This window comes from Salmo salar, chromosome 04, assembly GCF_965601325.2.
Source record: "Salmo salar chromosome 04, fSalSal1, whole genome shotgun sequence".
In the NCBI taxonomy this organism is placed as follows: domain Eukaryota; kingdom Metazoa; phylum Chordata; class Actinopteri; order Salmoniformes; family Salmonidae; genus Salmo; species Salmo salar.
Window position 1 is genome coordinate 88,056,327 of NC_138294.1, and position 12,780 is coordinate 88,069,106.

At 45.5% G+C, this 12,780-nt stretch overlaps 1 protein-coding gene across 2 annotated transcripts in view; it reads left to right on the forward strand.

Moving 5' to 3' along the window:
- Positions 1 to 12,780, forward strand: part of tspoap1 (TSPO associated protein 1) — a 209,868-nt gene that overhangs the window by 178,796 nt on the left and 18,292 nt on the right. For both annotated transcript variants that reach the window (XM_082974773.1, XM_082974774.1), the window contains exons 22-23: positions 9,658 to 9,800; positions 10,481 to 10,649. In XM_082974773.1, coding sequence (XP_082830899.1) covers positions 9,658 to 9,800; positions 10,481 to 10,649 — 312 coding nt within the window. The remainder of the gene's footprint in view (positions 1 to 9,657; positions 9,801 to 10,480; positions 10,650 to 12,780) is intronic.

Genomic DNA, 12,780 nt, shown 5'->3' on the forward strand with positions numbered 1-12,780 from the left:
GAGGAGGGGTAGGACAGTACTATAACAGGGATAGGGGAGGAGGGGGAGGACAGTACTATAACAGGGATGGGGGAGGAGGGGGAGGACAGTACTATAACAGGGATGGGGGAGGAGGGGTAGGACAGTACTATAACAGGGATAGGGGAGGAGGGGGAGGACAGTACTATAACAGGGATGGGGGAGGAGGGGGAGGACAGTACTATAACAGGGATGGGGGAGGAGGGGGAGGACAGTACTATAACAGGGATAGGGGAGGGGGAGGACAGTACTATAACAGGGATAGGGGAGGGGGAGGACAGTACTATAACAGGGATGGAGAGGAGGGGGAGGACAGTACTATAACAGGGATGGGGGAGGAGGGGGAGGACAGTACTATAACAGGGATAGGGGAGGGGGAGGACAGTACTATAACAGGGATAGGGGGAGGGGGAGGACAGTACTATAACAGGGATGTGGGAGGAGGGGGAGGACAGTACTATAACAGGGATAGGGGAGGAGGGGAGGACAGTACTATAACAGGGATGGGGGAGGAGGGGTAGGACAGTACTATAACAGGGATAGGGGAGGAGGGGGAGGACAGTACTATAACAGGGATGGGGGAGGAGGGGTAGGACAGTACTATAACAGGGATAGGGGAGGTGGGGGAGGACAGTACTATAACAGGGATGGGGAGGAGGGGGAGGACAGTACTATAACAGGGATAGGGGAGGAGGGGTAGGACAGTACTATAACAGGGATGGGGGAGGAGGGGGAGGACAGTACTATGACAGGGATAGGGGAGGTGGGGGAGGACAGTACTATAACAGGGATAGGGGAGGTGGGGGAGGACAGTACTATAACAGGGATGGGGAGGAGGGGTAGGACAGTACTATGACAGGGATAGGGGAGGAGGGGGAGGACAGTACTATAACAGGGATGGGGAGGGGGAGGATAGTACTATAACAGGGATGGGGGAGGGGGAGGACAGTACTATAACAGGGATGGGGGGAGGGGGAGGACAGTACTATGACAGGGATGGGGGAGGAGGGGTAGGACAGTACTATAACAGGGATAGGGGGAGGGGGAGGACAGTACTATGACAGGGATGGGGGAGGAGGGGGAGGACAGTACTATAACAGGGATGGGGGAGGAGGGGTAGGACAGTACTATAACAGGGATAGGGGGAGGGGGAGGACAGTACTATGACAGGGATGGGGGAGGAGGGGGAGGACAGTACTATAACAGGGATGGGGGAGGAGGGGGAGGACAGTACTATAACAGGGATGGGGGAGGGGGAGGACAGTACTATAACAGGGATGGGGGAAGAGGGGGAGGACAGTACTATAACAGGGATGGGGGAGGAGGGGAGGACAGTACTATAACAGGGATGGGGAGGAGGGGAGGACAGTACTATAACAGGGATAGGGGAGGAGGGGGAGGACAGTACTATAACAGGGATGGGGGAGGAGGGGAGGACAGTACTATAACAGGGATAGGGGAGGGGGAGGACAGTACTATAACAGGGATAGGGAAGGGGGAGGACAGTACTATAACAGGGATAGGGGAGGAGGGGGAGGACAGTACTATAACAGGGATAGGGGAGGAGGGGGAGGACAGTACTATAACAGGGATGGGGGAGGAGGGGAGGACAGTACTATAACAGGGATGGGGGAGGAGGGGAGGACAGTACTATAACAGGGATGGGGGAGGGGGAGGACAGTACTATAACAGGGATGGGGGAGGCCCCTGAACAAGGCACTTAATCCCACTGTTCCTAGGCTGTCATTGTAAATGAGAATTTGTTCTTATAACTAGATTTGATTAGCCTGCAGTGAAACTAACCAACACAGTAACCTAGATTAGCCTGCACTGAAACTAACCAACACAGTAACCTAGATTAGCCTGCAGTGAAACCAACCAACACAGTAACCTAGATTAGCCTGCAGTGAAACCAACTAACCAACACAGTAACCTAGATTAGCCTGCACTGAAACTAACCAACCAACACAGTAACCTAGATTAGCCTGCAGTGAAACTAACCAACCAACACAGTAACCTAGATTAGCCTGCAGTGAAACCAACCAACACAGTAACCTAGATTAGCCTGCAGTGAAACTAACCAACCAACAAAGTAACCTAGATTAGCCTGCAGTGAACTAACCAACCAACACAGTAACCTAGATTAGCCTGCACTGAAACAAACTAACCAACACAGTAACCTAGATTAGCCTGCAGTGAATCCAACCAACCAACACAGTAACCTAGATTAGCCTGCAGTGAAACTAACCAACCAACACAGTAACCTAGATTAGCCTGCACTGAAACAAACTAACCAACACAGTAACCTAGATTAGCCTGCAGTGAATCCAACCAACCAACACAGTAACCTAGATTAGCCTGCAGTGAAACCAACCAACACAGTAACCTAGATTAGCCTGCAGTGAAACTAACCAACACAGTAACCTAGATTAGCCTGCAGTGAAACTAACCAACACAGTAACCTAGATTAGCCTGCACTGAAACTAACCAACACAGTAACCTAGATTAGCCTGCACTGAAACCAACCAACACAGTAACCTAGATTAGCCTGCACTGAAACTAACCAACACAGTAACCTAGATTAGCCTGTACTGAAACTAACCAACCAACACAGTAACCTAGATTAGCCTGCAGTGAAACTAACCAACACAGTAACCTAGATTAGCCTGCACTGAAACCAACTAACCAACACAGTAACCTAGATTAGCCTGCAGTGAAACCAACCAACCAACACAGTAACCTAGATTAGCCTGCAGTGAACTAACCAACCAACACAATAACCTAGATTAGCCTGCAGTGAAACCAACCAACCAACACAGTAACCTAGATTAGCCTGCACTGAAACTAACCAACCAACACAGTAACCTAGATTAGCCTGCACTGAAACTAACCAACCAACACAGTAACCTAGATTAGCCTGCAGTGAAACCAACCAACCAACACAGTAACCTAGATTAGCCTGCACTGAAACTAACCAACACAGTAACCTAGATTAGCCTGCACTGAAACTAACCAACACAGTAACCTAGATTAGCCTGCACTGAAACTAACTAACCAACACAGTAACCTAGATTAGCCTGCACTGAAACCAACCAACACAGTAACCTAGATTAGCCTGCACTGAAACTAACCAACCAACACAGTAACCTAGATTAGCCTGCAGTGAAACTAACCAACACAGTAACCTAGATTAGCCTGCAGTGAAACTAACCAACACAGTAACCTAGATTAGCCTGCAGTGAAACCAACCAACACAGTAACCTAGATTAGCCTGCAGTGAATCCAACCAACCAACACAGTAACCTAGATTAGCCTGCACTGAAACCAACTAACCAACACAGTAACCTAGATTAGCCTGCAGTGAAACCAACCAACACAGTAACCTAGATTAGCCTGCAGTGAAACCAACTAACCAACACAGTAACCTAGATTAGCCTGCAGTGAAACCAACCAACACAGTAACCTAGATTAGCCTGCAGTGAAACCAACTAACCAACACAGTAACCTAGATTAGCCTGCAGTGAAACCAACCAACCGCCAATACAGGAGATCTGGGGTCTCTCATTTTCGGTCTTTCTCTCTCTCTCTGTCTCTCTCTCTGTCTCTCTCTCTCTCTCTCTGTCTTTCTCTCTCTCACTTTGTCTTTCTCTCTCTCACTTTGTCTTTCTCTCTCTCTGTCTTTCTCTCTCTCTCTTTGTCCCTCTCCCTTTCTGTCTCTCTCTTTGTCTCTCTCTCTCTCTCTCTCTCTTTGTCTCTCTCTCTCTCTCTCTTTGTCTCTCTCTCTCCCTTTGTCTCTCTCTCGACCCCTCTCTCTCTTTCTCCCTCTCTCTCTCTGTCTCTCTGTCTCTCTCCATCTCTCTGTCTCTCTCTCTTTGTCTGTCTCTCTCTCTTTGTCTGTCTCTCTCCCTCTCTTTCTTTCTCCCTCTCTCTCTCTCTCCCTCTTTCAGTCTCACAGAGAAAGTCTAAGAAATATTTCAGCTTTTCTCAGCAGTAGGTGGAAGAACAAAGAACATGCAGATGGGTACACAGCACACTCTTCACGTACGCTCAGCAAGACTAGAGAGGAAGGGATGGATCAGGGAAGACGATGTACAGACAATATAAACATTGTCTTTTTCTCCCTGTCAACTGGGCTCTGCCTGTAGCCTGAGTGTTGCTACATACAGGTGGACTGATCTTCCCCTAATGAGATAGAACCTGGTCTTATTGGAGCAGATTAATCTCTAGTCCACTACAACAGTTCACATGTAGGTCCAGGTAATCAGTCACCATGGTTACTACATCACATAGACAGACAGCTCTGTGGTCAGACTAGGTAATCAGTCACCATGGTTACTACATCACATAGACACACAGCCCTGTGGTCAGACTAGGTAATCAGTCACCATGGTTACTACATCACATAGACAGACAGCTCTGTGGTCAGACTAGGTAATCAGTCACCATGGTTACTACAGACAGCTCTGTGGTCAGACTAGGTAATCAGTCACCATGGTTACTACATCACATAGACAGACCTGTGGTCAGACTAGGTAATCAGTCACCATGGTTACTACATCACATAGACAGACAGCTCTGTGGTCAGACTAGGTAATCAGTCACCATGGTTACTACATCACATAGACAGACAGCTCTGTGGTCAGACTAGGTAATCAGTCACCATGGTTACTACAGACAGCTCTGTGGTCAGACTAGGTAATCAGTCACCATGGTTACTACATCACATAGACACACAGCCCTGTGGTCAGACTAGGTAGTCAGTCACCATGGTTACTACATCACATAGACAGACAGCTCTGTGGTCAGACTAGGTAATCAGTCACCATGGTTACTACATCACATAGACAGACAGCTCTGTGGTCAGACTAGGTAATCAGTCACCATGGTTACTACATCACATAGACAGACAGCTCTGTGGTCAGACTAGGTAATCAGTCACCATGGTTACTACAGACAGCTCTGTGGTCAGACTAGGTAATCAGTCACCATGGTTACTACATCACATAGACAGACAGCTCTGTGGTCAGACTAGGTAATCAGTCACCATGGTTACTACATCATATAGACAGACAGCCCTGTGGTCAGACTAGGTAATCAGTCACCATGGTTACTACATCACATAGACAGACAGCTCTGTGGTCAGACTAGGTAATCAGTCACCATGGTTACTACAGACAGCTCTGTGGTCAGACTAGGTAATCAGTCACCATGGTTACTACAGACAGCTCTGTGGTCAGACTAGGTAATCAGTCACCATGGTTACTACAGACAGCTCTGTGTTGTTGCTGTTATTGTATAACCACATCCAGAGATGATTTTTCTAAGAGTTAGTTCCTCCTTTCCTCTCTTCCCCTCTCCTCTCTTCCTTCTCTTCCACCTCTTCCCCCCCTTCCACCTTTCCTCTCTTCCACCTCCTCCCCCCTTCCTCCTTCCCCCTCTTTCCTCTCTTCCCCTCTCCTCTCTTCCTTCTCTTCCACCTCTTCCCCCCCTTCCTCCTTCCCCCTCTTTCCTCTCTTACCCCCTTCCTCCTTTCCTCTCTTCCCCCTCTTCCCCCCCTTCCTCCTTCCCCCTCTTGCCTCTCTTACGCCCTTCCTCCTTTCCTCTCTTCCCCCTCTTCCCCCCTTCCTCCTTCCCCCTCTTTCCTCTCTTACCCCTCTTCCCCCCCTTCCTCCTTCCCCCTCTTTCCCCTCTTCCCCTCTCCTCTCTTCCTTCTCTTCCCCCCCTTCCTCCTTCCCCCTCTTTCCCCTCTTCCCCTCTCCTCTCTTCCTTCTCTTCCGCCTCTTCCTCCTTCCCCTCTTTCCTCTCTTACCCCTCTTCCTCTTTTCCTCTCTTCCCCCTCTTCCCCCCCTTCCTCCTTCCCCCTCTTTCCTCCTTCCCCCTCTTCCCCCTCTTCCTCTCTTACCGTGGATCATAGACATACGCACGTTTCTTTCTGAAGCAGCTTAGGCCCCACTGGCTCAGGCTCAGGGCATTAGCTTGATTACCTCTCTTAAGTACACGCCCGGGCCACGCCATTACACAGCAGAGCGGGGGGGGGGGGGGGCTCTACCATCTGGATCAAGTCAAATTGTATTTGTCACATGCTTTGTAAACGAGGTGTAGACTGAAATTATTATTTACGGGTCGTTTTTCAACAATGCAGAGTTAGATAAAAAAAAATGAAATTGAAATTGTGATACAAGGAATAAATACACAGTGAATAACGAATAACAATAACAAGTAAAAAAATAACATGGCTATATACAGGGACTACCACTACCGAGTCATGTATGAGGTAATTGAGGTAGCTTCTACATCTGCATTGCTTGCTGTTTGGGGTTTTAGGCTGGGTTTCTGTACAGCACTTTGAGGTATCAGCTGATGTAAAAAAAAGGGCTTTATAAATCCATTTGATGGAATTGATAGGTAGGGTTAAAGTGACTAGACAACAGGATAGATAATAGACAGTAGCAGCAGTATACTGTAGGTAGGGGTAAAGGATAGATAATAGACAGTAACAGCAGTATACTGTAGGTAGGGGTAAAGGATAGATAATAGACAGTAACAGCAGTATACTGTAGGTAGGGGTAAAGGATAGATAATAGACAGTAACAGCAGTATACTGTAGGTAGGGGTAAAGGATAGATAATAGACAGTAACAGCAGTATACTGTAGGTAGTGGTAAAGGATAGATAATAGACAGTAACAGCAGTATACTGTAGGTAGGGGTAAAGGATAGATAATAGACAGTAACAGCAGTATACTGTAGGTAGGGGTAAAGGATAGATAATAGACAGTAACAGCAGTATACTGCAGGTAGGGGTAAAGGATAGATAATAGACAGTAACAGCAGTATACTGTAGGTAGGGGTAAAGGATAGATAATAGACAGTAACAGCAGTATACTGTAGGTAGGGGTAAAGGATAGATAATAGACAGTAGCAGCAGTATACTGTAGGTAGTGGTAAAGTGACTAGACAACAGGATAGATAATAGACAGTAACAGTAGTATACTGTAGGTAGGGGTAAAGGATAGATAATAGACAGTAGCAGCAGTATACTGTAGGTAGGGGTAAAGGATAGATAATAGACAGTAACAGCAGTATACTGTAGGTAGGGGTAAAGGATAGATAATAGACAGTAGCAGCAGTATACTGTAGGTAGGGGTAAAGGATAGATAATAGACAGTAACAGTAGTATACTGTAGGTAGGGGTAAAGGATAGATAATAGACAGTAGCAGCAGTATACTGTAGGTAGGGGTAAAGGATAGATAATAGACAGTAACAGCAGTATACTGTAGGTAGGGGTAAAGTGACTAGACAACAGGATAGATAATAGACAGTAACAGCAGTATACTGTAGGTAGGGGTAAAGGATAGATAATAGACAGTAACAGCAGTATACTGTAGGTAGGGGTAAAGGATCGATAATAGACAGTAACAGCAGTATACTGTAGGTAGGGGTAAAGGATAGATAATAGACAGTAACAGCAGTATACTGTAGGTAGGGGTAAAGGATAGATAATAGACAGTAACAGCAGTATACTGTAGGTAGGGGTAAAGGATAGATAATAGACAGTAACAGCAGTATACTGTAGGTAGGGGTAAAGGATAGATAATAGACAGTAACAGCAGTATACTGTAGGTAGGGGTAAAGGATAGATAATAGACAGTAGCAGCAGTATACTGTAGGTAGGGGTAAAGGATAGATAATAGACAGTAACAGCAGTATACTGTAGGTAGGGGTAAAGGATAGATAATAGACAGTAACAGCAGTATACTGTAGGTAGGGGTAAAGGATAGATAATAGACAGTAACAGCAGTATACTGTAGGTAGGGGTAAAGGATAGATAATAGACAGTAACAGCAGTATACTGTAGGTAGGGGTAAAGGATAGATAATAGACAGTAGCAGCAGTATACTGTAGGTAGGGGTAAAGGATAGATAATAGACAGTAACAGCAGTATACTGTAGGTAGGGGTAAAGGATAGATAATAGACAGTAACAGCAGTATACTGTAGGTAGGGGTAAAGGATAGATAATAGACAGTAGCAGCAGTATACTGTAGGTAGGGGTAAAGGATAGATAATAGACAGTAACAGCAGTATACTGTAGGTAGGGGTAAAGGATAGATAATAGACAGTAGCAGCAGTATACTGTAGGTAGGGGTAAAGGATAGATAATAGACAGTAACAGCAGTATACTGTAGGTAGGGGTAAAGGATAGATAATAGACAGTAGCAGCAGTATACTGTAGGTAGGGGTAAAGGATAGATAATAGACAGTAACAGCAGTATACTGTAGGTAGGGGTAAAGGATAGATAATAGACAATAGCAGCAATATACTGTAGGTAGGGGTAAAGGATAGATAATAGACAGTAACAGCAGTATACTGTAGGTAGGGGTAAAGGATAGATAATAATAGACAGTAACAGCAGTATACTGTAGGTAGGGGTAAAGGATAGATAATAGACAGTAACAGCAGTATAATGTAGGTAGGGGTAAAGGATAAATAATAGACAGTAACAGCAGTATACTGTAGGTAGGGGTAAAGGATAGATAATAGACAGTAACAGCAGTATACTGTAGGTAGGGGTAAAGGATAGATAATAGACAGTAACAGCAGTATACTGTAGGTAGGGGTAAAGGATAGATAATAGACAGTAACAGCAGTATACTGTAGGTAGGGGTAAAGGATAGATAATAGACAGTAACAGCAGTATACTGTAGGTAGGGGTAAAGGATAGATAATAGACAGTAACAGCAGTATACTGTAGGTAGGGGTAAAGGATAGATAATAGACACTAACATCAATATACTGTAGGTAGGGGTAAAGGATAGATAATAGACAGTAACAGCAGTATACTGTAGGTAGGGGTAAAGGATAGATAATAGACAGTAACAGCAGTATACTGTAGGTAGGGGTAAAGGATAGATAATAGACACTTAACAGCAATATACTGTAGGTAGGGGTAAAGCATAGATACTAGACAGTAGCAGTAGTGGGTAGCCATTTGATTAGCTCTTTAGCAATCTTGTGTAAGAGTGTTATGGCTTGGTGGTAGAAGCTGTTCAGGGTCCTGTTGATTCCAGACTTGGTGCATCGGTACCGCTTGCGATGCGGTAGTAGAGAGAACAGTCTATGACTGGAGTATTAGAACATGTTTAGGGACTTCCTCTGACACCGCCTGGTATAAAGGTTCTGGATGGTAGGGTGCTTGTCCCCAGTGATGTACTGGGGCCGTTCTCACCACCCTCTGTAGCGTCTTGTCGTCGGGTGCCTTACAGTAGCCGTGCCAGGTGGTGATGCAGCCAGTCAAGAGGCTCTCTATGGTGCAGCTGAATCATTTTTGGAGGATCTGAGGGCCCGTGACAACTCTTCTTTTTTTTTTGCCTTCTGAGGGGGAAGAGGCGCTGTCGTGCCCTCTTCACAACTGTGTGGGTGTGTGTGGACCATGTTAATTCCTTAGTGATGTGGACACAAGGAACTTGAAGCTCTTGACCCGCTCCACTACACTGTGGATGTGTGCGTGTGTGCGTCTGACCAGGCAAAACCAAGGGCCTATATTACCTTTTGAAATAATTTGGTCCTTTGCCCCACAATGCTTGTAGGCTAACTGTTGCTCCAAATAATGTGAGTTCTGTTTGTGTGTTTGCGTGCAGAGAGCATGGATCATGCATGGCCTATAGGAGACAATGAGGTGCGTATCTTTGTGGCTCTGTTCCCCTACGACCCGGTCAACATGTCTCCCAACCCAGACGCTGCTGAGGAAGAACTGCCCTTCAGAGAGGGACAAATCATCAAGGTATGGAACCTGCCAGAATAATCCCAGTGATATTCCTGGCACTATGTTAGACACTCATCCGATCTGTCAATTATTATTGGTTGTGGCCTCCTGAGTGGCACATCGCAGTGCTTGAGGCGTCACTACAGACCCGGGTTCAATCCCAGGCTGTGTCGCAGCCGGTCGAGACCGGGAAACCCATGAGGCGGCGCACAATTGGCCCAACGTCGGCCGGGTTAGGGCAGGGTTTGGCCGGCCGGAATGTCCTTGTCCCATCGCACTCTAGCAATTCCTTGTGGCTGGCTGGGCACGTGCGAGCTGACTTCGGTTGCCAGCTTTACGGTGTTTCGTCCTACACTTTGTTACGGCTGGCTTCCGGGTTAAGCGAGCAGTGTGTCAAGAAGCAGAGCGGCTTGGTAGGGTCGTGTTTCGGAGGACGCAAGGCTCTCGACCTTCGCCTCGCCCAAGTCCGTATGGGAGTTGCAGCGATGGGACAAGACTGTAACTACCAATCACGAAATTGGGGAGAAAAAAGGGGTGAAAAGTACAAAGAATATGTAAAAAAATTGAAGTAATAGTGATTGGTAGTGGAAGGTGAAGTGTTTCTCCATGTTATCTCTTCTATTAATGAGGTAGTTAGACAATAACACAACCTAACAGCCGCCATCTTGTTTCTCTTTCCCCCCATCCTCCATGTCCAGATCTACGGAGACAAAGACTCGGATGGATTCTACCGCGGCGAGTCGAACGGTCGTCATGGTTACGTGCCATGTAACATGGTGTCAGAGATTCAGGTGGAGGACGAGGAGACCAGAGAGACACTCCTGCAGCAGGGCTTCCTGTCTACCGCCACAAACATGGAGAAGATAGGTAGGCATAACTGTCAGTCATAACACCATCCAATCATCAAATGGTTTTACAGCTGTCAATCATATCAACATCCAATGCCAACTGGGTTCATCCTACAAGTGCCAATTAAACAGGGCCTGATCCAAGTAACATGTCGTCCATGTAATCAAACAATGAATCAGTCAAGTACGTTGTATTTGTATAGTGCTTTCTGTTTGCTGTCAGCTCTATGGTTTGTCTTGATGTTGTCAGCCTGTACGCGTCACTGTAGAATGTGTACGAACTGCGGTCTTTCAACAGGTGTGGGTATGCTCTTAGTGGTTTTGTTTCATGAAATCCCCAAATCCCCGTGGAGTGGACAGTGAAACAACATGAAAGGCAATAACAGAAGTTCTGTATGACGTGTAGCGTGACGTGACGGATGTTGTGACTTTCAGAACTGCCAACACATTTTTATTTTTTACTCCTCTCCTTCTAGTCTTGATTTTCTTAAATATATATATATATATTTAAAGTACCAGTCAAAAGTTTGGACACACCTACTCATTCAAGGGTTTTTCTTATATTTTTACTATTTTCCACATTGTAGAATAATAGTGAAGACATCAAAACTGTGAAATAACACATATGGAATCATGTAGTAACCAAAAAAGTGTTAAATCAAAATATCATCTATATTTTAGATACTTCAATGTAGCCACCCTTTGCCTTGATGACAGCTTTGCACACTATTTTCCAACAGTCTTGAAGGAGTTCCCACATATGCTGAGCACTTGTTGGCTACTTTTCCTTCACTCTGCGGTCCAACTCATCCCAAACCATCTCAATTAGGTTGAGGTCGGGTGATTGTGGAGGCCAAGTCATCTGATGCAGCAATCCATCACTCTCCTTCTTGGTCAAATAGCCCTTACACAGCCTGGAGGTGTGTTGGGTCATTGTCCTGTTTAAAAACAAATTATAGTCCCAAATTATAGTCCCACTAAGCACAAACCAGATGGGATGGTATATCGCTGCAGCATGCTGTGGTAGCCATGCTGGTTAAGTGTGATTCTAATCAAATCACTGACAGTGTTACCAGCAAAGCACCCCCACACCATCACACCTCCTCCTCCATGCTTCACGGTGGGAACCACACATGCAGAGGTCATCCTCTCACCTACTCTGCGTCACTCACAAAGACATGGCATTTGAAACCAAAAACCTCAAATTTGGACCAATCAGACCAAAGGACAGATTTCCATTGCTCGTGTTTTCTTGGCCCAAACAAGTCTCTTCTTCTTTCTGGTGTCCTTTAGAAGTGGTTTCTTTGCAGCAATTCGACCATGAAGGCCTATTCACAGTCTCCTCTGAAGAGATGATTTTTATTTTTTATTTCACCTTTATTTAACCTGGTAGGCCAGTTGAGAACAAGTTCTCATTTACAACTGCGACCTGGCCAAGATAAAGCAAAGCAGTTCGACAACATACAACAACACAGAGTTACACATAAACAAACATACAGTCAATAACACAATAGAAAAATCTATGTACAGTGTGTGCAAATGTAGAAGAGTAGGGAGGTAAGGCAATAAATAGGCCATAGAGGCAAAATAATTTCAATTTAGCGTGAACACTGGAGTGATAGATGTGCAGATGATGATGTGCACGTAGAGATACTCAGGTGAACAGTTGATGTTGAGATGTGTCTGTTACTTGAACTCTGTGAAGCATTTATTTGGGCTGCAATTTCTGAGGCTGGCAACTCTAATGAACTTATCCTCTGCAGCAGAGGTAACTCTGGGTCTTCCTTTCCTGTGGCAGTCCTCATGAGAGCCAGTTTCATCATAGCGCTTGATGGTTTTTGCAACTGCACTTGAAGAAACTTTCAAAGTTCTTGAAATGTTCGGTATTGACTGACCTTCATGTCTTAAAGTAATGATGGACTGTTGTTTCTCTTTCCTTATTTGAGCTGTTCTTGCCATAATATGACCTTCGTCTTTTACCAAATAGGGCTATCTTCTGTATACCACCCCTACCTTGTCACAACACAGCTGATTGGCTCAAACTCATTAAGAAGGAAATAAATTCCACAAATTAACTTTTAACAAGGCACACCTGTTTAATTTAAATGCATTCCAGGTGACTACCTCCTGAAGCTGGTTGAGAGAACTCC